This window comes from Capricornis sumatraensis, chromosome 10 (assembly GCF_032405125.1).
Source record: "Capricornis sumatraensis isolate serow.1 chromosome 10, serow.2, whole genome shotgun sequence".
In the NCBI taxonomy this organism is placed as follows: domain Eukaryota; kingdom Metazoa; phylum Chordata; class Mammalia; order Artiodactyla; family Bovidae; genus Capricornis; species Capricornis sumatraensis.
Window position 1 is genome coordinate 21,647,160 of NC_091078.1, and position 27,686 is coordinate 21,674,845.

General features: G+C 36.4%; 1 protein-coding gene across 1 annotated transcript in view; it reads left to right on the forward strand.

Annotated features, from left to right (window-relative positions):
- Window positions 1-27,686, forward strand: part of CTNNA3 (catenin alpha 3) — a 1,791,870-nt gene that overhangs the window by 425,024 nt on the left and 1,339,160 nt on the right. The window contains exon 6 of the mRNA XM_068981838.1: window positions 8,889-9,092. Within this exon, the coding sequence (XP_068837939.1) occupies window positions 8,889-9,092 (204 nt within the window). The remainder of the gene's footprint in view (window positions 1-8,888; window positions 9,093-27,686) is intronic.

Genomic DNA, 27,686 nt, shown 5'->3' on the forward strand with positions numbered 1-27,686 from the left:
GCAACAGGTCCAGAGACTGAAGAAGCCGTCAGTTGAAAGCAACTGATATCTTGATGAAAAAGCGATGAGGCACATGACACTGTGACATCATACGGAAGGTAGTGAGAACAGTCTACTGACATTTTCTAACACTATAGAATTTCTAAGCTTGAATATTTCTAATTTGACTATAGAGCTTGAATGTAATATTAATAAGATGCAGTGTGTATGGTGTTTATGTTACAGTTATCATTGAAAAGGTGAATGAAAAGTATATACATGACTCTTCTGGGCTTGGGGATATTAATGAGGAAGGGGCAGGAGACTGAGAATCATTTTCTATCTGATACATGGTGAGCGGGCATTTTGGGGGTAATGAAACAGCAAGAGTGGCTTGAGCTGGGGAAAGCATGAATGTTTTGACTTGCTGCAGACCCCCACTCACTGATCCTCAGTATAAGAGGATTTGGAGGAAGGGGTCACTTTACCTGTAGCACACAGACTACAGTTTGCCAGAGAGCGGGAGAGTCACAGTGCTGATATCAACCAAGGATCCTGACTCTAAAGGAACTTTGTGCTCTTTTCGGGGAGCAATTGCTTTACCTTACTTTGAAAGTCTCCTTAATTTCAACTGTTGGGTGCTCTACTCTTTTCATCAATTATAAGAGTTTACATTTCCTGTTGACTCATGTAATCACCGAGGATATTTTGAAATTTCATCACATTTTTTTCCCTACCAGATCTTCAAATATGAAATGAGCAGATATAGTCAGAGGGTAAAGCATCTGCCTGCAGTGCAGGAGACCTGGGTTTGATCCCTGGGTTGGGAAGATCCCCTGGAGAAGGAAATGGCAACCCACTCTTGCCTGGAGAGCCCCAAGAACAGAGGGGCCTGGTAGGCTACAGTCCATGGGGTCGCAAAGAGTCAGACATGACTGAGCGACTTCACTTTCATTTCTAAGTTATATTGAAAACCCTTTAAATTTAGTAATTTCTCATCTAGACTACAGAAAAATATTCCTATTCATTCTTACCTAAATTAGTTTTCATTGACACCTGATATTTCTTTCCCATTAGCTGTCTTGATATATACTCTGCTAGTCTCTCTCTAGATAAAGTGATCCTTCCAAGTACTGACTTTGACCTTCTATTCAATTACTTTTAGGGAGAAAGAGACCTTACCACAATTTTGCTTAGCATTCATAAAGGTAAACTACTGTTTTATGGCAACCTGAGTAGAAAACTTTCAAATGGAGCCCGAAAAACTTCCAAATGAAATCTTTCTTCGTGGCATTATGCATTACTAAATTTAATATGTAGATTGATGCTCTTTGAAGCATAAGCTGGAATCAAGATTGCTGGGAGAAATGTCAATAACCTCAGATATGCAGATGACACCACCCTTATGGCAGAAAGCAAAGAAGAAATAAAATCTCTTGATGAAAGTGAAATAAGAGAGTGAAAAAGTTGGCTTAAAACTCAACATTCAGAAAACGAAGATCATGGCATTGGGGCCCATTACTTCATGGTAAATAGATGGGGAAACAGTGAAAGAGTTTATTTTGGGGGGCTCCAAAATCACTGCAGATGGTGACTGCAGCCATGAAATTAAAAGACACTTGCTCCTTGGAAGAAAAGTTATGACCAACCTAGACAGCATACTAAAAAGCAGAGGCATTACTTTGCCAACCAATGTCCATCTAATCAAAGCTATGGTTTTTCCAATAGTCATGTATGGATGTGAGAGCAGGACTACAAAGAGCTGAGCACCAAAGAATTGATGCTTTTGAACTGTGGTGTTGGAGAAGACTCTTGAGAGTCCCTTGGACTGCAAGGAGATCCAACCAGTCCATCCTAAAGGAGATCAGTCCTGAATATTCATTGGAAGGACTGATGCTGAAGCTGAAACTCTAATACTTTGGCCACCTGATATGAAGAACTAACTCATTTGAAAAGACCCTGATATTGGGGAGGATTGAAGTCAGGAGAAAAAGGGGACAACAGAGGATGAGGTGGTTGGATGGCATCACCGAATCAATGGACATGAGTTTGAGTAAACTCTGGGAGTGGGCAATGGACAAGGAGACCTGGCGTGCTGCAGTCCCTACGGTCGCAAAGAGTTGGACATGACTGAGCTACTGAAATGAACTGAACTTTATGCCCTTTCAGTTCAGTTCATTTCAGTCGCTCAGTCGTGTCTGACTCTTTGCAACTCCATGAATCGCAGCATGCCAGGCCTCCCTGTTCATCACCAACTCCTGGAGTTCACTCAGACTCATGCCCATCGAGTCAGTGATGCCCTCCAGCCATCTAATCCTCTGTCGTCCCCTTCTCCTGCCCCCAATCCCTCCCAGCATCAGAGTCTTTTCCAATGAGTTAACAGTATACATATCACACTGCATAAAATCAATATCTTGTGGCTCAGCTGGTAAGGAACCCACCTGCAAAGCGGGAGACCTGGTTTCAATCCCTTGATTGGGAAGATTCCTTGTGGGAGGGAAAGGCTACCCACTCCAGTATTCTGGCCTGGAGAATTCCATGGGTTCGCAAAGAGTCAGTCACGACTGAAAGACTTTCACTTACTCACTCAACTGAATAATAGTTTGGTTTTGTAGATGTATTCTTTTAACATTAAATTTTATTTTTAATGTTGTTCTGCATCTATTTACCAAAGCTATGAGAATATTGTAATATTCAGAGAAGGACATGTTAGACACTTAACGTTTATAATAATAGAAAAACCAGCAACCTTTGAAAGTGTTCTATAATAGTGAAGGCTGAATTTGGGGGCTGAATTGTTAAGGAGTTTTGTAATCATTCTCTTATCATCTCAATGTCATGCTGAATAATTAAACTCAGTAGCTAGTTGGTTTCATTACTGCCAATGTGCATGGCACAAGAGCTTATAGTAAGCTGCTTCTTTTCCTTCACTTTCTATTTTCAATTTATTTTTTAATTGGAGGCAAATTGCTTTACAATGTTGTGTTGGTTTCTGCCATACAACCACACAAATCAGCCATAATTATACATATATCACTTCCCTCTTGAGCCTCCCTCCCCTCCTGCTGTCCCACCCTTCTAGGTCATCACAGAACACCAGACTGAGCTCTCTGTGTTATATAACAACTTCTCACCAGCTGTCTATTTTACACCTGGTAATGTATATATGCCAATGCTACTTTCTCTATTAGTCCCACGTTCTTATTCCTCTTTTTAAAAGGGATATTAGGGCAGACATGACTTTTAGAATTTTACAATTACTCAGTATGACTGTGCAACACTGGCTGCTCATTTTTCTATGTTCTAGTACGTACAACCACTCATGAATCTGGAACTTGTACTTAACCTGTTATTTCTTCCAGAGGACAAAATTATAGAGAGAAGTGGAAGGTGGAAGCAAATAGTCATAAAGCCCAAATGGGATTACTTATTTTTTCCAGTTGCCCCTCTGTACTTTTTCTCTCCTTTGTCAATGAAATTGCTTTTTGGGAGAACTCCACAGACATAACAACTGGCATGAACCTTGCATAAAGCAAAACTGTTCAAATATTTGTTTAAATTTTACCGGTTTATTATTCTTAGGTTTTCAATCAGTTTGGACATAGAAGGTATGACGCACATGACATTACTGAGACAGTTAAGAATGAACACGACCTGAAAATTGTGGAGCATGTTATATGCTTAGTGACATTATTGTGTATAAAAATTATCTGTATTATCTGTATGTTCAGTGTAGAAAAATAAGGTAATCATCATTGCTTATATATTATTAGTACCTTCTCTTTACACATGGCTTGAAAACAGACTATGAATAGAGATAAAGCAAAAGTGTAAACACATATTTCCAAATAGATAATAACAGACTTAACTTGTTCCTTCATTGAAATATGTTGTCTTAGTCAGCAATATTCTGTTAAGAATATATACTAAGATTTATTCAATATTATATTCAGTGTTGTAATGAAAACAACATGGAAGTGCTTATGTTAAAATTCTTTTAAACAGAGATTTTGAAAATAGAAGAATCTTTGAAGGTTTATTTTATTATTGATATAACCAGATAAAACCTGAAGCAAACAATCCATGATGTTGTGCAGTGCAGGGATTGAATTGCTGAACTCTTGACAGAAATATGTCTAGAAAAGAGGTTACTACCTCAGGTGAAATTAAGTAGATAACTGAAAATTTTTGTTGGTGTTCTGGTAAAGCCATCATCATAGTACTCACTGGGCTATTTAAGTGTTTTTCACCTATAATTTAGAGAAAATAATTTAAGGTGGTATGTATACATCTAATTTGTTTAACAAGCATATTGAATGACTTTCTAAAATATTCTTCTGTTGTAACTAATATATAATAGAATGTGAGTCATATACATTTTGATTTTATATAAATGAATATGTAGTAAACTTTGTAATTTACACTAATAATTTACTAATCATATTTATTGATAATCTTGCTAATTTATAATTTATTTTTCACATTTTGCCTTTTTACATTTTTTTTATATCTGACGTTTCCATTCTCTAGGTTATTTAAGTGGAAACACATCACAGTAAGGGATATACCAGACAAAGGAGAGCCTGGGAGTTTTCTCAGTAGCATATTCTGCTGATAGTTCTTAAGGAGAAATTTTGTTCCGTTTTTATCACTCACTCTGAAGACTGATAATATAGTTGCTTGGGAAACATTTTTTATGCTTTGCAGTTATCACTTCTGCCGCTCTCAACTTGAAGCACTGCATGTGATTTTGTGAAGAATGTTGATACTTGATTATAATCATAGCCACATCTCTTTTGATAGGCAATTTCACTTTGGAGAAGAGGTGTAAGACTTTTAGTGTTTTGAATGTAAATTGCATCTATCTCATCAGAATATAGAGTGTTTGAATGATGAATAGGGTTTATTACATCATGCTTATTAAAACACAGAAAACTTTTTCCAAGCTTATTGGTTTTATGCTTTAGCTTGTTTAAGATTTTTTTAATAACTTCCTACATGTCCTGGTAAGGCATGACCAAAGTCTTGCTTAGAATCTGAACTATATGAGATGATTAATAAATATTTATAGTAGAATGAATGACTCTATGATACACATCTGTGTAATACACAGAGGTTTCTGTTTTAGCAAGTGCAGCTTTCTTTGTAGTACTCTATGTGCTGATCATCTGGCATAGACGGTAATGCATATAAAGGTAAAGATAATAGTAACAAGGAAATGGAGATGCGACCTATCCCACCAGTTCTTAAAATAGTTATAAAGCTCGGCTCCTCCGTCCATGGGATTCTCCAGGCAAGAATACTGGGGTGGGTTGTCATTTCCTTCTCCAGGGGATCTTCCCAACCCAGGGATCGAACCCAGGTCTCCCACATTGCAGGCAGATGCTTTAACCTCTGCACCACCAGGGAAGCCCCAGTTATAAAGCTACATTATATAAAATCTTATTTGAAAGGCACGGGTTTTATTTTCTCCACTCTACATGAATGAAATAAAGTCTTAGGCAGTTTAAGTCACTTTCTCAATGTGGGTGAAAGAGCAAGATTCACACTCAGGGTGTTCTGACTTCTAAGCTCACTGAAAAAGAGTGCCCTGGTACTTTGAGGTCACATGTCTTTATTTTTTAAAAGACATATATTAACTTAACGTATTTGAAATGATGAAACATAGGAAAATTAAAATCCTTCCAGTTAATTGATATAAAAACTTGATATATTTCATTCTGGTAAATACTGGGAACATTATATCTTTCTGTTATGATTCCAAAATAGTTTATTAATTTCTAGAATCCAAAATAATAATAAACATTTGATTCATAATTGCCATTTCCTCTTTTAAAATTTTTAAGAAGTTTTATTTTCAATTAGTTTGCAATTTCTGAAGTAATACACAATTAGGCTATAATTTAAAAATTAAAAATTTGACCACCATTCCAATCCAGTTCTTTTCAGAGACAGCAATTGTCATGGCACTTAACCTATTTCCTAGCCTCCAATATACTTATATATACTCAGAGAAAATATCAAGTATTTTAATGTGCTTGTTTTTTCCTAATATATATGCACTGCACATATTACTCTGAAATTTTTTTATTCTGCAATATATTCTGGCAATCTTTCCAACTCATTTTGTATAGATTCACCTCACATTGTTTACTTCCAAACACATGAGAGCCATCATCTCAATCTTCTCAAATGTTAACATTTCTGTGTTTCTCAAGGCCACAGGGTTTTCTTTCACCGTAACTCATATTGAATAAAATAACCCTCACATTATTTGTTCTTTCCTGAAAAATAGGCTTTAGGGTACAACAGAAAAAAAAAAAAAAGGTTAGCAATGATGATTTAAACTGTATCTACTCCAGTAAAAGATTTAGTGCGTTCTAAATTGGGTTGGTTACCACACTCTCAGTCCAGGGTCATATACATCTTTTAAATTTAAAAATACCTGTGAATGTGCATATGATTTTATAATTTGATCATTTTTTTACAGGATCTGATTTTTCTATAGTACTATTATATAGATTAGCCCAGCATATATTCTGTTTCTGATTACACAACTCTCGGCCTTTTAGGTAGTTTTCTGTGTTCTTTACTTGCCTGAAAAATCCCATGGATGGAGAAGCCTGGTAGGCTACAATCCATGGGGTTGAAAAGAGTCGGACACGACTGAGCGACTTCACTTTCACTGTGTCCTTTTAAGTTCAAACTGGATGCTTTAACTATATTATTCTAGAGATAGAATCTGTCTCTTAACTTTGGTTTGTTTTCAGGTTTCAGAGTATTTTGCCTCTTGCTTTAAGTTTCACATAATTATAACCCAGATACCTGTTTAAGTTGATTTGAGAAAATAAGATCTGTATAAGATTTCCTCAAAATTTTCAATTCCATTGTTCTGTCAAAATCCAAAACCCTCCCTTAGAATCCAGTGAGTTCTCTGGAACTCATATCTGCTTTGCCTTTAATCATCTTGATTACATACCAAATTGCCCAGAGGTATGCCTGGTCAATTAATTCTTAACTTCCAATTCTTTCATTTCAGATTGGATACGATTTGGTGACTGAATAACAACAATAGCACATTCACATTGTAATTCTATATTTGTGTGGTTATTTGGTTACTATTTGTCAGTACCTCTAGGCTGTGAGCCCTGTGAAGAGGGCAGGGATGTTCTCCATTTCCTTGCCAATTCCTACTGTCTGGTACATACTAGGCTCTTACGATGAACTCAAAATGTAAGAAAGGAACAATTGAAGAGGGCTTGAGATCAGAGCACAGACAGAGAAGTTAGCCTTGAAAATAAGTGGTGGTCAGGGGAAGAAATGGAGAAGGCGATGGCACCCCACTCCAGTACTCTTGCCTGGCAAATCCCATGGACAGAGGAGCCTGGTAGGCTGCAGTCCATGGGGTCATGAAGAGTCGGACACAACTGAGCGACTTTTCACTTTCATGCATTGGAGAAGGAAATGGCAACCCACTCCAGTGTTCTTGCCTAGAGAATCCCAGGGACAGGGGAGCCTGGTGGGCTGCCGTCTATGGGGTCACACAGAGTCTTACACGACTGAAGTGACTTAGCAGCAGCAGCAGCAGGGGAAGAAAGAGAGGGACAGAGAGAGGGAGAAGTAGAAATTTTCCTCAAAGACAGAGGAGATAAATTTAAGATATTTAACCAGTTTTCTATAAGATCTTTTTCTAGTTTATATTTTAAATTATATCATATAATATATGAACATTACACAGCACTATTTTCTCTTTTTGTGTAATTGTTTCAAAACTATATTTTCTCTCCATAATGGTTTTCTTCCTATCTTGGTCTGGAGCTGTAGCTTTAAAAATTTTATCCTGGATATTTTGATCTCTAGATTCTTTATCATAATATGATATAGTACAATCATCAATGTGAGATTATACCTATACATAATATACACACACAATACCTCTCTTTCTCTCTGTCTCTATATATATATGTAAATATATATATATAAGACTGCACACTCTGAAGATCAATGATTTTTAGTGTGTTTTTGTGTGTCAAGACTCACACGTACACTCATAATTTGAAGATCACTATATGATTTCATTTTATGTTAAAGCATCTACAGAGAGCTTTTATTTGATATTCTTTCTCTAATTATCACATTATGCCCAAACCTTGAAAAGTTTCCTTTCTTGATGTATTTTAATAAAGGACCCATAGAGCCTCATATTTTCCACCCTTTCTTCAAAGTCTGTAGATTATCTTGGCTTCATTTCCTGAAGACATATCTAATGGAAACCTTAAAAATACCATGTCAGCTTCCAGTGGTGGGAAATGGCTGGAAGTTGTAATCAACAGGAAGATGAAATTTTACTTTCAAAATGAATAATTAAAATTCAGAATTCTCTTTGATGTTTGTGTTAAGGTTAATTAGAGTGTTGATTTGCAGTGAGGCATAATGAAAACACTATTGAATTAGGTATTATAAGACCTGAATACTTGCTTGAACTTCACCATTTATTAGCTTAATGACCTTGGGTAAGACAGTCTCAGCCTCTTTCACCATTGATTGAAATGTGTGGTTAACCTCATAATGTTTGCTGCCTACCTCATAATGTTAGTATCCCAGTTTTACAGATCAGGAGGGTGAGGCTTACAGTACATAAGACTCCTGAGTGAACTCGCACCATTGATGAGTGGGAAGGGCAAGATTTGAATACAGATTTGACTGACACTAGAAACAGTGCTCATAATTTCATGATTTTTGTTACTCACATGTATAATAACTGCTTTATAGAATGATGCGTGAACTGGGTGAGGCAGTAAAAACACAATTCTCTTTCTCATCAGGTATGCATTCTAAATGTGAAAACATAACAATAATAAAGTAGAATATCATGGAGTTCTAACCATCGAAATATGTTTTTCCTTTAGAGTTTAATTGTCTTGGATCCACTCACAGTGACTGAGGAGGAAATAAGACCGTCCCTAGAGAAACGCCTTGAAGCCATTATCAGCGGGGCTGCTCTGTTGGCCGACTCTTCCTGCACAAGAGATTTCCATCGGGAGCGGATTATTGCAGAATGTAATGCCATTCGCCAGGCTCTCCAGGACCTGCTTTCAGAGTACATGAACAATGTAGGTAACTGGTTTTCCCTGACCCCATACATTGGGAATGTGCTGAGGTTCTTTTGGTGTACAAAATGTGATAAATTATGAATGAGTACATGATTTTACATGGATTGAGCTTTTGAGTTGGCTTCTGCATAAACTGCTCCCAGAGTACAGCAAGGAAATAGTTCTTAGGGATGGAATTCAACCAGAAGGTTATTTCTATCTGATTGTTTTGCTTGATACAGGATTTAAATTCTAGTTGGAGAAGGGAGTCAGGATTGGGGAAAGGAAACTGGAGTTGCCCATCAATTTAAAGGATAAAAAGAAGACAAAGAAAAGGGCAGGTTGCTCAGGATTACATTGTTGAATAAGAATTAAAATTTAGATGGTGTTGGGTAAAGTCAATGCTATAGGGATCAGGGGATATTTAAAAATTTTTTTTAAATTTATTTTGGCTGCTCTGGATCTTCCTTGCTGTGCACCTTTTTCAAATATGATATAATGTCATAGATTTCTTACAGTTTTAACTCTCAGGAATAATATAAATGATGTCTGAATTTAGACAAATGCAAAAATATACGTTTCAAGGTTCTTTTGGTATCATTTCACATATATATTTATTTATGATATAGTCTTTATATATCTATATATCTATATGTAATATAGATATTTATATACATCCACCTAAGGAGTATCTATGACGACTTAGTTTCATTTTTAAAATAAGAAAGTCTTAAGTCATCGTCAGCTATATATTCAATATCATGGATTTTGACTCCTTAAATAATAGAGGTAAACAAAAGAAAAAATGTATAATGTTCATCTGCTTTAAGTGGGATAATTGAGTTATGAAGGTATATTTTGAAAATGATGAGTTACAAAGCATACCATTTTTTACATGTGAGGTTGAAGATTTAGGATTGTTCAGTATAAGTAATTTATGTGAGTAATTGAAATGTGCTAAAATTAGTTAGTGAGTTTTAAGGATACTTCAACACATTTGATGTATCTCCATACTCTTAATATTTGATGACTTTGGCTCCTGACCAAAAATCTCTAGCCTGTCAAGAAATCAAAGTTGCAAAGCAGATTTTGTTAATAAGAACATATTAGTAATGTCATGTCCTGTTTCTGAAGCTGAAATATCACTATTTTTAGCATATAATGTATTTTTAGTGAAAGATTTTTAAAGGGAATTCACCAATTCTAAGAAACTCAGAAGATAATATTGTGTTGAAATTCCTTCTCCCTTGAAGTATAAACTATTAAAATGATTTTCATTTTGTAGATAAAATATGGTAAAGTTACATATATATGTTTATTTTATCTACAAATTATACATTTATAATTTATAAATTAATTTATCTATAAATTATAGGTAAATTTATTTTATTAAATATAGATAAAATTATTCCTTCAAATACAAACATAGCATGCATATGCATATACTCACCTACATACATAGGCTAGGATGGCCACATAATTGTGGAGCCCAGCTCAAAGTGAAAATGTAAGGCCTGTTCATAAGCAGGGGAAAAAATGAAAGCTTTTACCTTTTTTAACAGTCTTGATTGACCTGAGAGGTTATTTTTATTTGCTGTTTAATGTTTGGTTCTCTGGGGCATAGGGATCCTTGTAGGAGCACATTGACTCTCACGTACTTTTGTAGCCCTACCCATGACTCCCACCCAACCTGCTTTGTACTGAGGCCCCCACCAGGAGTGAAGGGTGGCAGCAGTTGCTGGGTTGGGGAACAGTTGGCTGAGGATCTATTCCTTGAAGCACTGGAAGTCAGGACTGCTTGTGAGTCCAGGATATATGCTTTATTGCCCCATCAGACTTCACTTAAATACACAAATTCAAAGATTATTAAGAATTTCAAAACATTAAAATCCAAGCATGGGGCTCGGTTCTGAACATGATGCCTTTTGCCCAGTGACAGGCCACTGAAGCTATTCCTGTATATAATAAACATATATATCACATAAAAATAGTGGTGGTTTTGTAGCTTTCTTCAACTTTGGGTTAAAAACTTTTCATACAGAGAGTGAAGTTATGGGAACATTCTGCCTTGGGTGCAATCATTGAGAAGGTGCATCACCTCTGGAAATTTATAAAAATAATAAAGCCAATTAAAAGTTGTTCTGTACAATTCTCAAAGTCTGTGATAATGTTTTTCACAAATTCATTTTTTTTCTCTAAATCCTAAGTAATTACAGTGGTTATTGTTGAGTTTTAATAATATATATGTATGTATAATTCAAATGAGCACATTTTTATGATTAGCCTTTAATAAACATTATATTCTTTATAGATTTAAACAGCAGATTCAGTATGGACAAGGGTTACACAGTGATTATAAAGACAAAGAACTAGAAATAGAATTACTTTAATTCTGTTACTTCATGTGATCACTTGGAATTTTTATTTTAATTTTAAAATTCTAACAATGAAACTATAAATTGCAGGAGGTTATAAATTTTTAGATAAGTGAAAATTTCATACATGAAATATTTTATTCAATTTGAATAACAACTTTGAAATCTGTTTCTCTTCTGAAATTGTCAATTGCTCTAAAGTTAAGGAGCCAATCAGGAAAATAATGATTATCACTGAAAAGTAATTTGTCGTATAGAGTAGGGGGTCATTTAAAAAGTATCTATTCTAGGTATCAAATATGCTAAGTTAGGCACAAAAATATGAAAATTTTTGTCTTCTGCTTTTTTAAAATGAGGTTTTAATCTGATGTTCAGTTTCAAGGCCCATTTGTCAAATATACAAAACTTATTTATGTTACTAATATCTTTCTGTTAGATATTTTGGTTTAAGAAAGGTAAGTTCTGTATTATGAGTGAAGTGGAAAGACTTTTCCATCTATAACGTCCAAATAATTGAGATCAAAGGTAAGTAGCTTTTTTTTAAGTTTGTCCAGATAATTATTTTAATTTCCATTTTTTAAAGGTAGACTTAATTGTAGGAATTCAGATAGTTCTCAGTTATTTAACTGATTAGATTGCACTACTCTTCATGACTGATGGATGCTTTCTTCTTCCTTCTCTTTCCCATGTTGCCTTTTCTCTCCTTCGGGTAAATGAGTGCAAACATCCCATTAAATAGCTCTCCTTCATGGCACTTTCCCCTTTATAGCTCTCATTCTTGTCGGAATTCCTGTGTTTACCTGTTTGTCTTCTCCACTGGTCAGAAGCTTTAGGAGAGCAAGGGCTGTGTCTCTGGCCCTACCACTGTGCCTTCAGGTAGCAGGTGTTCAGTGATTACTATTTGGATACAGGTAAATTGAATTAGTGCTTGCTTCATCTCAACTTTTACAATTAAAATGACAATGTGCCCGAAGCATTTAATTTGTATTTATTTATTATATTTACACAATAACTGTGGAGAAAATGTAGGGAGGTTTAATGTGAGAACAAGAGAACAGGAAAGGAAGTACACAGAGGTGAGAAAGCTTGTTCTTTGGGTGATCTAAGAATATTCATACATTCACTTTCCCTAGGGCATAAGGTTAAATATTTGTTGAGGAAGGCACTTTTTTCATCATGGAATGAAAGACTTAGACTGTGTATGTGGATATGTCTGGTGAGCTGCCCTCATGCTGGTATAGAGATGAGAGCAGAAGCTAAAGTTATGCAGGATTAGAAACCTACTTACATGTATGATATATTAACATTTAATTGATAAGTATTACCTATTAATAAACAAACTTGCACTTATAATATTATGAAAAAGCATCCCAAATCAGTATAATAGTTCTTTTTTATACACAAGTGTAGAATTTGGGCCTAATATGAGTATCTGAGCAAGCCAACGAATAGTGGAATTACACAGCAGCAACCACTGTGGAGTATATTATCAGAATAAATTTCCAGGTTTACTTTTACTCTAGGTTTCTATCTCAAATAATGCTTCTCTGTAACTGTTTCAGTAGCTGTAATGAAAGAGAACATACTTTCCTGAAACTAGCTGAACTCAAACCTTTCTCAGTTTGCTCAAATATTTTAGGACAACTCTCATACCAAAGTCTTCAACTTGTTTGTTTAAGGAATGTTGTGTTTCATTTGGTGGGTCTGACTTGCTTTTCAGATTAGTTTGGAGCTTTTGTTATTGAGCTGTGTTGCTAGGGTAAATGCTTAATAATAATTCAGATGCAATGAACATAACCAGAAAAAGTTAAAGCAAGGTTAACTCTCATCCTGATCTGTGGATCTTTTATGTGAATGTGACTTCAAGGGTTGAAATTTTCCAAGTTTATTGAGTCCAGAACATATCAACAGTGTGAAATAAATATAGTTTATGTTTTTCTCAAGCTCAATTCATGGGACCAGTTTGAATCTAAATAACTTTACTTCCTTAAACTGATCAGCAAGTCTCAATCATTTTTGACTGAAGCTGTATGTTCAATAAGTTGGATGGCATCACCAACTCGATTGGCATGAGTCTGAGTAAGCTCTGGGAGTTGGTGACGGACAGGGAAGCCTGGCATGCTGCAGTGTGTGGGGTCACAAAGAGTTGGACCCGAATGAGTGACTGAACTGACCTGAGTAATAAATTAGTAATATGTGAGTCCAGATGGGTCTGTAACAAATAAAATAGACAACTACTTAAACATATGATAATATATGTTTGCTCTAATATTATCATTTTAAACATACATATATATTCTTTTCTGGAGACTATCGGGAAAAACCCATTACTTTGCCTTTTCTAGCTTCTGGAGATCACCCACATTCCTTGGCTCAATGCTATCTTCCTCTGTCTTCAAAGACAGCAGTGTCACAGCTCTCTAACCTTGCTTCTGCCCTCACATCTCTTTCCTTGACTATCGCCAGGAAAGGTTTTCCACTTTTTTAGGACTCATGTGATTCGATTCAGCCCGCTGGTATTATTCAAAATAATCATCCCATCTTATGACCCTTGACCTTAATTTCTTTTGCAAAGTTCCTTTTGCCATGTAAACATAACAGTCACACATTCTAGGAATGTGGATATGGATGTCTTTGGGTGGCTCATGGCAGTATACCTAGTACTAGTCTTTCCTAGTCTCTTCTGTAGAATCATTATCAATCCTTATGTTTCAAATCCATTGTAGTTTATATCCCATACTCACTCTCCCTGTGCTCTCTGCAGGCAGATCACATGTCTGTTTTTTTTTTCTTTTATTATTTATTTATATATATATTTTTACTTTAAAATATTATATTAGTTTTGCCATACATCAACATGAATTCGCCATGGGTGTACACATGTTCCCAATCCTGAACCCCCCCTCCCACATTTATTTACTATTTTATCTGAAGTCCCACGTGCAATGCTTGGCATTTTTATTTTACAAAATACAAAAACATATTATATTTTTGAATGAAAGAATGAATAAAATTATTACATATTATATATGCCATGTAATGGCATATAAATGGAATGACTTTCAAACATCTACTAAATTTATATAGTAGACTTCCTGTTATAAAAGGCCTTATTTTACAAAGTATAGGTCTCTCCTAAAAATCAATGTGAATATTCAGCAACAAAATTTTCTCATCACAGTCTCTACATTTGGATCCACCTCTTGTTATATTTCAAAAGAGGATTTTTATTCATTAAAAAATATACTCCAGTGAACATTCAGTATCAGAGAAAGTTTAGCTTTTATCTTTTAAAACATAGAAGTTTATTTTTCTTAGATATTTCTGCTGATTTTGTTACACCTCCAGGATTGGTTAGGTCTAGTCCATCTTCTCTGATGTATAATATAATTAAAGAATTCGTCACCTAGATGGGGTGGAACAAGGAGGCTCTCTAAAGAAGGAAGAATTTTGGAAGGAGATCAGTCACTTTTAAATGGTGGTTTCTCAATAGCAGGTGAAAATAGAGTTGGAGATGGGTGGTCATCATGCTTTAGTATTGAGAATTAGCAGACATGAATATTTTTCTGGTGGTGGATTGAAATCCTGTTGATGTTAATTTTGTATGTGTTGTTGAAGAGAGGATCATCCGGTGATGTAGGATTATTATTGACGTTTACAGATTGGTACTTGACTACAGCAGAATGTTAGACAGTTGAATGAGAGATGGCACCGCTAGAGTACATGAATACTCTTGGGCTGCATAAAGGGCCCGATTTGTATTTGCAGACCTCACTAGCCTGATGTGTTCTTTTTGGTGCTTTATGTGAAAGCATATTGTATTGTTGATTCTTGTTACTTATTTGTTGTTGAGTGAGTAAAAAAGCAAATGAAGTGCTTTTGTTATTTAGAGACAAATTTCATTTGTATATCTTGGGTTTAATTCATTCCCAATCTTGAGGAATTATACAGATTCAGTGAAGACATCAAAGATTTGGTGTCTGAATCAGAGATTATGGGGATTTTTCACCTCTCTCTTGAAAAACCATTTTGAAAGTAACTTCAGCCTTACTTCTCAAGTTAAAGGGGTAAAGCACTTAGGATGATCTGTATGCAACGAGTATTCAAATACTAGAGACAAATGAGAATTAAAATTCTAAAAATATACAGGCAGCTTCCAAGTCTATTTCCTTTTCTTTCCTTCCTTCCTGCCCTCACTCCTTCCCTCTCTTCCTTCCTTCCTTTCTTCATGGACTGCATATTAGAGCTGATCATTATTGGATCAGTTCACTGTTTTAGATGCTTTATATTTTTTATCCTTAAATTTGTCAATTATGCCATCATAGTGACTAGTTTTTGAGTATGTTGGAAACCATGTGTGTTAGTTTATAGATCTGAATTTTACAACCTCAGCTAATAAAGAAGTAAGAGGAGGAAAATAAGCAAATAGTTTCCTTACAGGTTTGTACAATAGTAGATATTCTAAAATCAGAGAGATGAACCAAACTCAGATTATAACATGAAGTCAAAATTCAAGAACATAGAAAGGAATTGTCAAAATCAAGGAAACTGGAGACAGATTGTGAAGTTGTGATGTAAAGAAGCCAAGAATTCAACAGTTAGGGAGTTGAGAGAAATAATAAATGGTGGAGTTCTGATTAAAAGGGCTAAATTTGATTATGTATTCTTCGCTTTCTTTTCTGTGCCTTTTTTAAGGACAAGGAAGTGGGAAGTATCTAGTCTATGAATTGTTTTACAAATAAGGCGGTATTGTTTCAACTGCTTTGGGATTTAGTCTTACTCTTTCTAAAGGTTCCTGAGTTACTGGAGGACTGATTTTTAAATAATTACTCAATCTTTCTTAACAAGCTAATTTTGGAATTATCCAAATCTGGCTAATAAAGATCATTTTGATATTTAAGAGGAATTCATGCAGTGCTCACTGGGGAAAAGGAGGCTTCTAGATTCTTCTTTCAAGGGAATGAACTCTTCTCATGGATCTTTTATTTGTGATCTAATGTTTTAGTCTTTCTTAAAAGTTAATAGAGAGATCCCTGCAGAGATGTAGGCTACATGATTATTACATTAATAAGAAAAGCTAAAATAACAAAGGTAGGCAGCTATAATTATTTTTTAAAAACGGGAAGGAGAACTACCTGGATAGAGCCAGAGCACAGGAAGAGAAAGAGGTAATTTGTTTAAAATAAAAATAACTAGAAAGTAATAGAGGATATCATAAAGTGGCAAGATAGTTTCTGTGCAAATAAAAATACACAGATGGACGTCCCTAAAGATTATATGCCCTAGACCAAAAAGCCTGAAGGCTGAGAGTCTTTTGTTTTTATCTTTTGCCTTCGAGCAGAGACAGTCATGATCTCTAATATTTGTGGAGCAGGTTAGTCATTCACCCTGTGGATTGTTTCAAATGTCCCTTTCTCAAGGAATGGATTCTTTACCCGCCAGTGTTCAGGCACTGCTCATACAGTTCTCAAAAGTCTATGCTATGTGTTTTTTTAAAATCCTGGGCTTTATTCAGATTTCTTTGTTACATAAAAAGAAAAACAGTTTAAATGACAGAAAAGAAAGGAATAAATAGGAAGCAAGAGTCCTGGCATGCAGTGTCAGTTCAAACTTGGACAAAAAATAAGAGTCCTGAGCCTAGCATACTTCATAGCCAGGAGATGATACTACAAAGAGAAAGAGGCTATCTTAGGTCAGGTAACCTGGAGATGAAGGGTAGCATGAAGGTTTATTGGAGTACTCTCTTGGGAGTTATACATGGAAGGCAGTGAAGAAGGCAGGATTGGGCAGAGGGAGAAGGTGACTTGCAATAGAAATCTCAGCCATCTATGGCAAGACCTGGAGATAGGCTGGCCCCTCACAGTTGTCCCAAACTGAGGAGAGTCTTTTTGTCCTTACAGCTGTTGTTCGTTACTTGTGGACCACCCTTGGAAACAGTATAACCTTGTATGGGGCAGTTCCCTGTAGCTGAGACTCAGACCCTGGACAGGGACAAAGCTACAAGCCATCAGAAGCTGATATTTCGAATTGAAAAGGGGATCCGAGTGAAGCGCCATAGAATCCAGTGTAACAGTTAACTGAAAAAATAAAAAGTTTTTCTTTTGTAGGCTTTGAAATATTTGATCTTCTGTAGTATTTAATTTGCCATTGATAATGTTCAGGAAATTTAAGGTAATCATATAATTTGTCATTCAAATCAGGATACTTTTGAGAAATGGAGGTGAGACAATTAACAGGCCTTAATAGATATATAAAAGGCATAAGTCAGGACTGTTCCAAGCAGACTATTATATGACTGTGTATTATAGGTAGGATAATACTTATGAAGGATTTTAAGAGGAATTTAACATATTTTGATAGATTTTGTATTAACCATTAAATATAGCTAAAATACAAAGTTTGAGTTAAAATTTTATTAGTATTATTGCAATTTCTAGTCACATAGTTCTAGAGACACTGTGCTTACAACTGGTGATTTCAGAGTTTGAGCAATCTCAGTCTTAGTTGTCAAGGGAAATAGACATATAAGCAAGTAAGTAAAATAGAGCACAATATGAGCTGAAATGCTGGTCAGGGCTAAGTCCAGTAATAGCAACTAGGAAGTGGCTCAACTTAGGACTGAACAGGGAAGGCATCACAGAGGAGAAAGCTCTTATCAAGCAAAGGCAGGAATTCAAGAGTGGGGCTAACAGCCTGTGCAAAGACACAGAGCAGGAATCCGCACGGTGCATCTGGATGGGTAATAGAAACAGTTCCATTTGAATGAACTGAAGGGGAAAGAAGAAACGGGGATATGCGACTAACTACTGACCGTTAGTTTACAAATAGGTTGCTTGCAAATATTTGATTTTTCTTTGCTTTCAAAACAGGTATTTCAATTTAAACCTATCTTTTTTAAGGAAGTGGTAAGTAAGTGAAGTCGCTCAGTCATGTCTGACTCTTTGCGACCCCGTGGACTGTAGCCCACCAGGCTCCTCCGTCCATGGGATTCTCCAGGAAAGAATACTAGACTGGGTTGCCATTTCCTCCTCCAGGGGATCTTCCTGACCCAGGGATCGAACCTAGGTCTCCCGCATTGCGGGCCAACGCGTTAGCCTCTGAGGCACCAGGGCAGACCTGTATTATGAGTCTCTGATAATATCATCTTAGTAGGTTTTTCTTTATAGATCAATTTCCATTTGTAAAATTGTGATTTATAATAAGAAATATTTATTTGGTCTTTGTCCCACTTCTGGCACAGAGCTTCTAAAACCCTTGAAATTTTCTAAGGGATGAGAGTAGTAAAGCTGTCTATTGTTATGTTAATGAGGTAACTTTTGGACCTAGGAGTGGAGGCTAGTTGCCAGGAGAATCCACTATGTAATTAGAAGATTGGAACTTTCAGTCCTATCCTCCTGAATCCCAGGGAAAGGAGAGGAACTGAAGGTTGTGTTCAGTCACCAATGGCCAATGATTTATGCAGTGATGTAATGAAGCATCCATAAACCCCAAAAAGGACAGGGTTCAGAGAGCTTCTGGACTGTTGAGGATGTGGAGGGTCAGGAATAGTGGGGCATCTGGAGAGGCATGGAAGCTCTGCACCCCTTTCTATGTGCCTTGTCCTATGCATCTCTTCCATCTAGCTGTTCTTGAGTTACAGCCATATATGATAATCTATTAATACTAAGTAAAATGTTTCTCTGAGTTCTGAGTTGCTCTAGTAAATTAATTGAACCTGAGGAAGGGTTAGTGGGAACCTGTGGTTTATAGATAGTCAGATGCATAGGTAACAATCTGAACTTATTATTGGCATTTGATGTGGGTTGGGGTAGGGAGGCTGTTTGCAAAACTGAAGCCTTACCTGTGGAATCTGATGCTATCTAAAGGTAGGAAGTGTCAGAATTAGGAGAAGGCAATGGCACTCCACTCCAGTACTCTTGCCTGGAAAATCCCATGGACGGAGGAGCCTGGTAGGGTGCAGTCCATGGGGTCACTAAGAGTCGGACATGACTGAGTGACTTCACTTTCACTTTTCACTTTCATGCGTTGGAGAAGGAAATGGCAAGCCACTCTAGTGTTCTTGCCTGGAGAATCCCAGGGATGGGGGAGCCTGGTGGGCTGCCATCTCTGGGGTCACACAGAGTCAGACACGACTGAAGCGACTTAGCAGCAGCAGCAGTATCAGAATTGAATTGAATTATAGGCAATGGCAACCCACTCCAGAGCTCTTGCCTGGCAAATCCCATGGACAGAGGAGCCTGGTAGGCTGCAGTCCATGGAGTCACTAGGAGTCGGACACAACTGAGCGACTTCACTTTCACTTTACACTTTCCTGCATTAGAGAAGGAAATGGCAACCCACTCCAGTGTTCTTGCCTGGAGAATCCCAGGGATAGGGGAACTTGGTAGGCTGCCGTCTCTGGGGTCACACAGAGGCAGACACGACTGAAGCTACTTAGCAGCAGCAGCATAGGACACCCAGCTGGTGTTCTGAGAATTGCTTGGATCCCCTCATACCCTGCTACATTGGAATTTGTACTAGAACCTTTTACGGTTGAAGCATATTCAATATTTCTTAATGAATTTGTAGATAGGCTCTGAATAAAAAGTTACCACACCATTATAATACAAGTTCAGGATCAAAGGTCAACTTGTAGTTCTATTTCTGTGCTAAAATAAGTTTAGCCAGTCAGACAGATGAACAATTGTGCAGTTGATTTGCCTGGCTATTGATTATACTAAATAATTAGTTGGAGAAGATTGTTAGTGATCTATACATTGCCTCATCCTATTTGGGTCCTTTTTTTAAAATCAGAAATTTTAATACATGTTTTAAAGTCTTATAAACATAATAAAAGAGCTTTTTTAATTTTGACATGACTTAATTTGCTTGTTTTCTTCTGATAAATTGAAACTAGATTTGCCTTAATGTTTTCCTTAGACATAACTATCACAGCTTGTATCTGAAAAACTCAGCTGAGGTTATTGACTGACAAAGCTTTATTACTTCAATAGTTGTTTGCTTTAATGTCCCAGAGCTGCTTTTAACTATTTTAGTCTGACATTCCTACAAACTTGAAGTAAATCTCTAATGTCCTAGTGGATTTAGACTATCAATATGATTCAGTCTGAGAGCATGGTACCTTATTTGAAAAATACTTTTCTTATATTTATATATGGCAAGGATATATCTTTAAGGAGTTTTATCTCCCTGTAAAAAGTTGATTCCTGTTGGTGGTAGGCAGAATCATGCCCCACCTCACCCCCAGCAGATGTCCACACTCATCCCTGAAAACTATGAACACTTCACTTTGCATGGTACAAGGGATTTTGCAGATGTACAGGGATTTGTGATGGAGTGATTAAGCTTGATTAAATAGGTGGGATCAATCTAAACAGTTACTTGAAACCAGAGAACTTTTCTTGACTGGATCAGAGAAAGGTGTAGTGGAAGAAGGAGAGATTCAAAGCATGAGTCAATTAGCCATTGCTAGCTATATGGTCAGGCCACTAAAGATAGCCATTCTTTTGCTCTTTTACATCTCCTGCCTGACCAGTGCCTGCTTCATCTATATTTTACCCACCTGGCTGAACTTCCTACATACTTACTCCAGGTCCCAGCTGGTGATTGTTCTTATCAAAGGGGCAGTGAGGTTCGTGGCCCTCTGCTGGTTTCCCTGGTAACTAAAGAACCCACCTGACGTCACTTCCCTAATAACCTGCGAGCTCCATCCTCCTCCTGAGAGCAAAGACTGTCGCCATGTCCTGCTAGTGTCTGCTGCACATTTTTGTGCCTTTCTCCAGGACCTTGCTTCAGATGGGTAAGCTCTCCCATCCATTAAACCCAGGGGTCCCCAACTTCTTGGATCTAATGCCTGATGATCTGAGGTGGAGCTGATGTATTAATAATAGAAATGAAGTGCACAATAAATGTAAAGCACTTGAATCATCTTGAAACCATCCGCCTGCACATCCTGTGGAAAAAATTGACTTCTATGAAACAAGTCCCTGGTGCCAAAAGGGTTGGGGACTGCTGCTTTAAACTACTGCTGTCTCTGACTTGGGTTCTTTTGTCAGTCTTGAAGCTGGGCAAGTACAGGGCTTGTGGGTCTGTGGAGTGCAGCCCAACATTGGCTTTAAAGTTGGAGGAAGAGGGACATGATCCAAGGAGAGCTTCTAAATCCTGGAAATTGCCTTCAATTGATGTCTGGAAAATCTTCCAATAATCCAAATGATAAGTTCTCATCTGGAACCTCTGAGAGGAGCATGGCACCTTTATTTTAGGCCAGTTTTATACTTCTGCCTTATGTAGCTGTAAGGTAATAAGTTAGTATCAAATCATTACATTTGTGGTTACTCGTTACAGTAGCAATAAATAATTAATACATAATCATAATCGGGTCATATAGAGATACTCTGAGAAACTTTGAAATCTTACATAAAATGAATTGCTGCAATTATATACTAAACATATAGGTATATTAAATGTAAACTGTGTATTTAAATCTCAGGAAAGGAAATCAGTTTTATAGAAATACCAAAATACTGATTTTCAATTTGCTTATGTATCTCACATAAGATTTAGCATGAGGTAATTAAAATGCCTGCAAATTATTTAATGATGTAAACACCATAAACTACCATTGTGCTACACAGTGGAAATATGATTTCGTTTATTATCCGAGTCAGTGCTTTCCAATGGAAATATTATGCAAACTAGATAATATCTGAGTCAAATATAACTTAAAAATTTCTGGTAGCCTTGTAAGTAAAAGAAGCAGGTGAAATTAATTTGAATAATGTATTTTATTTAGTCCAGTATATGCAAAACATCACTTCAACATATAATCAATATAAACATTATCATTGAGATAGTTTATATTTCTTTTTAGTACTAAGTCCTTGAAATCTGGTATGCATTTCACATTTACACTATAGTTGGATTAGCAACACCTTACGTGTTCGGTAGCCACATGTGACTGTGATGTTAGGCAGCACAGCTCTGTACAGAAATGCCTTCACCACCACACAATTTTTGATGCTTAGTCACCTCCATGTTTCTGCAGCTTTAATAATGCTACTACTGTTAGGAAAGGTAACAAAAGGAAAAAGACGCAAAACATTTAGGGAGATCACCATGCTGTCATTTCTGATGTTAACCAGTAAAATAGGCAGTGGGCATTTTATAGTAGCATATTGGAAAAAAAAACAAAACTTTCCATATGTAGTAGATTATATTTTTCCAAAATGGCCACAAAAATATCTCCATTTTGCATATTCTGTGGTATTACTTTGTGGTATTTTCCCTCCATCTTTAGTTGGAGTTTAATACTCTTTTTCTTGAAACTGGGCTTAGCCTAATGACTTGACCAGTTAAACATAGCAGAAGTAACATTCTGGAACTTCTGAGACTATATCATAAAAAGCCTTGCCTTTCAGATTCCAACTAAGTCTCTTGGAATGCTCAATCTTGGAAACTCCCTCTCAGAATGCAGTTGCTATAGTATAGGAAGCCCAACCCACCTGGAGGGGCCACAACCAGGTGGGTGTTCTGGATGATAGCCTCTACTGAGTTCTCAAATCAGCTGCCAGTTCCGTGAATGTGCCTTCTTAGATGTCTGGCCCATTCAGACCTTCCTATGGCTGCAGCTGCAGCTTCCCTGGTGGCTCAGAGGCTAAAGCGTCTTCCTGGAGTGTGGGAGACCCAGGTTCGATCCCTGGGTCAGGAGATCCCCTGAAGAAGGAAATGGCAACCCACTCCAGTACTCTTGCCTGGAGAATCCCATGGAGGGAGGAGCCTGGTAGGCTACAGTCCATGGGGTCGCAAAAAGTCGGACACAACTGAGCAACCTCACTCACTTCACTTATGTGAACTCCTGGCCAAATGCAGTCAAACCTCAGAACCACAAAAGAGAGTAAAAACTTGTTGCTTTTAGGCACTAGGTTTGACTTCTTGCACAGAAATAGATGAGAATCTGAATCATACAGAATTTTATTGGCAAAGACTTTATTTTGAGAAATGCATAGATAATCAAAACTACTCTAACACCAACTGTGAGGAACTGTCTGAAAGTGAAGTCACTCAGTTGTGTCCAACTCTTTGTGACCCCATGGACTGTGGCCTGCCAGGCTCCTCTGTCCATGGGATTTTCCAGGCAAGAAGAGTAGAGTGGGTTGCCATTTCCTTCTCCAGGGGATCTTCCTGACCCTGGGATTGAACCCAGGTCTCCCAGGCAGACTTGTTACCATCTGAGCCACCAGGGAATCCGGAGGAACTGCCTAGAAGATACAAAAGATGAGTCAGACTATCCCCTTAGCCATAGTGGTCAAGGCTTTTTACAGCTTTGTAAGGAAGAAGACAAAAACTGATATAGTGCAAAGCATTTTTGTTGTTCAGTCACTAAATTGTGTCCAACTCTTTGTGACCCCCATGGACTGTAGCATGCCTGTTTTCCCTTTCTCTCACTGTCTCCTGCAGTTTGCTCAAAGAATAAATTTAGTTAATCTCCACAAATCTTTCATAATAAGTCCTATGTTAAAAATAAAACCACTGAAGATATCTTCATCACAGATGTGAATTAGGTAAACCTTATCTGATTAGAAGTCAAGATTCTATTGAAAGGGCTTCCCTAGTGGCTCAAACGGTAAAGAATCTGCCTGCAATGCAAAAGTGACTATGCCCAATGAGAAAACAAAACAAAAAACCTAGTTAAGTGACCTGTTGCAGAATTTAATTTTTAACAAGGCTTATTTGTGACTGGGTGTAATTTTGCTGTAATGATGTCCATAATTGCATTTAAGAAGTGACTTTGAAACTTTTGCAGGTGATCCACAATTGATATTCCCAAAAGGTACATGATGATCACCTGCTCTTTTCAGTGACATTGAATCAGAATGATTGAATGCTGAGTGATTGTGTAATTTATGCTAGAGAACTGTCACAAGCAAGTGTTCATTCAGCCTCTGTGGTTACTAAGTCTTCTTTCCTTTTTGGCAATTTTAAGCATAGTAGCAGGGGCTCAGAGAAAGAAATATGCAAACCCCCTACGAAATTGGCAGTACTGTAAGTATGGCAGTTGGCTTACAACTTATTTTTCTCTTTTGTTTTGATGCATAGCAGAGAGATGATAATCACTATTTCTGATAATCCTGTTGTCTTTTGTAAAAGCAGAAGCTGTTTCTAATTTTATAACTCCTTTACAAGAATTTGCTCCTTATTTTATCTAGTTTCTGACCTTTATGTAAAATCTAGAAGTTTGTGAACTAGAAGTAAGTGAATCTACTTGATGGTTACTTTTATAATGAGCTGTTTAGACAGTATGAGGAAACTTGCCCATCTTCTCTCAATTTGGGGTTATCACAGTGTTTCAGGAATGCCTTTCAAAGACCTGTAACAAAGATTAAACAAAAACTTAAAAAAAAAAACATTTTTTATTTAGTTTTGGAGTATGATTAACAGTATTGTGATACTTTTAGGTGAACAGCAAAGTTGCTCAGCTATACATATTGTATTCATTCTCCCCCAGATTCCCCTCTTGTTCAGGCTGCCCCATAACATTGAGCAGAGTTCCATGTGCTACACAGTGGGTCCTTGTTGGTTGTCCATTTTAAATATAGCAGTGTAAAATACACATGTATTTTAGATTTGACTTTAAAATAAAGTTAAGAGTGTAACAAAATGTTAATAATGTTTATGCATAGACTAATAGAATTTCTTTTTGTTGATGTTATTCCTATATATGATAATTAAATTTTCTATAAAGAAAAACTTTTGTTTGGCAATAATTATAAATTCAGAGGAAGTTGTGAAGATAGTTCAGAGAGTTGCTGTGTACCTTTTGCCCAATTTCCTGCATTGGTTGTATCTTATGTAACTATAGTCTATCAATACCCCCCACCCTGCCCTGGCATCCCACCATCCCTAAGCCCTGGCAAATGCTAACCAGTTGTCCATTTCTATCATTTTATGTTTCCTGAAATGTTTCATAAATGGAATCATACAGTATGTAATCTTTTGAGACTAAGTTTTTTCACTCAGCCTGGTGCCCTAGAAATCCATCCCAGTTTCATATATTGATAATTTATTCTTCATATGCCAATGGTATGAATGTACCACAGGTTATTTTGCCCTTCAGCAATTGTTGGACTTTTTTGTTGTTATCAGTTTGGGGCTATTACAAACAGAGCTTCTGTGAAAAGTTGTGTACAAGATTTTGTATAGACATAAGTTTTCATTTTAAGTGCCAAGAAGTGTGATTACTGGGTCATATGGCAAATAAATGTTTAGTTTATAAGAAACTCCCAAACTATTTTCCAGAATGGCTGTATTTTTTTTTTTTTAATATTTCCACCTACAAGAGGCATTGTTATTCTGCACCCTGACCAACATTTGGTATATTTAATATTTTTATGTTAGTTCTTCTAATAGATGTGTACTCATTGAGCATCATATTTTTAACATATGTTTCCCTAATAGCTGGAGATAGCAAACATCTTTTCATATGCTTATTTGCTATCTGTGTATACTCTTCAGTGAAATGGTTCATCATGTTTTCTTGGCCAATTTAAAAACTGGATTGTTTGTATTTTGCTGTTGTTTAAAAGTTCTTTATATATTCTAGATATGAGGACATTTTCAGCTATGGGGTTTGCAAATGTTTTCTTGCAGTCTGCAGCTGATAAAGACAATCTTATCAGTTATTTTCTTTTTTTTCATTTTTTTAAATATAAATTTATTTATTTTAATTGGAAGAGACAGTTATTTTCTTTTATGTATTGTAGTTTTTGTGTCTAAGAACTGTTCACCAAGTTCTAGGTCCTAAAGATTTTCTTTAAAATTTTATAGTTTCATATTTTAAATTTACATTTTAATTTATGATTCATTTTTTGAGACTTTTTATTTTATTTTTATTTATTATTATTATTTTTTACTTTACAATATTTGAGTTCCTTTTTTATGAGATATGAGATTTTTCTCAAGGTTAGTGTTTTGCCTATTCATATCTAAGTACTCAAGCACTATTTGTTGAAATAGATTACTTTCTTCTACCCAATTACTTTTGCATCTTTGTCAGTTCTATTCTTCAGTCGCTCAGTCATGTCCAACTCTGTGATCCCATGGACTGAAGGCTTCCCTGTCCTTCACCATCTCCCAGAGCTTACTCAAACTCATGTCCTTTGAGTCAGTGAGGCCATCCAACCATCTCATCTTCTGTCATCCCCTTTTCCTCCTGCCTTCAATCTTTCATAGCATCAGGGTCTTTCCTAATGAGTCGACTTTTCTCAGCAGGTGGTCAAAGTACTGGGGCTTCAGCATCAGTCCTTCCAGTAAATATTCAGGATTGCTTTCCTTTAGTATTGGCTCTCTGTGCTATTGAATTATTTGTCTATCCCTTGGCCAGTACCACAGTGTATTGATTACTATAGTGTTATACTTAGTCTTGAAATTGCTTACAGTTATTCTTCCTGCTTTATTTTTCTATTTCAAAGTTGCTTTAGTTTTTCTAGCTTTTTAGCCTTTTCATATAAATTTTAGGATAATCTTATCTGTATCTACAAAAAATTTCAGTGATTTTGATGAGAATTATGTTAAACCATGTATCAATTTTAGAGAACTTGCATGTTTACTATATTGAGTCTTACAATTCTTGAATGCATGGTATGTCTCTGCTTGTTAGATCTTCTTTGAATTCTGTCATCAGTATTTTGTAATTTTCAGCATATAAGTCCTAAACATGTTTTGTTAGATTTATACCTAGTTGTTACATTTTTTTCAGGTACTGTTAATGATATTATATTTTAAATTTAAATTTCCACATATTTACTACTAATATATAAAAATATAATAGATTTATATGTATTTATCTTATTTCCTGTTGTTTAGTTGCAAAGTCATGTACAATTCTTCTGTGACTCTTGGACTGGGGCCTGCCAGGCTCCTCTGTCCATGGGATTTCCCAGGCAAGAATACTGGAGTGGGTTGCCATTTCCTTTTCTAGGGGATCGTCCTGACCAAGGGATCAACCTGCATCTCTTGTATTGGCAGATGGATTCTTTACCACTGAGCCACCAGGGAAACCCTTATATCCTGTGATCTCATATCCTGTAGTCTTGTATCCTATAACTTTGCTCAACTCACTTGAGTTCAAGGTTTTGTGGGCTTCTTTGTTTTTGTTTTTAGATTCCTTGTTTTCAGCATAAAAATTCATGTCTTGTACACATTTGGGTAGTTTTATTTCTTCCTTTTTTATTGAATATAGCTG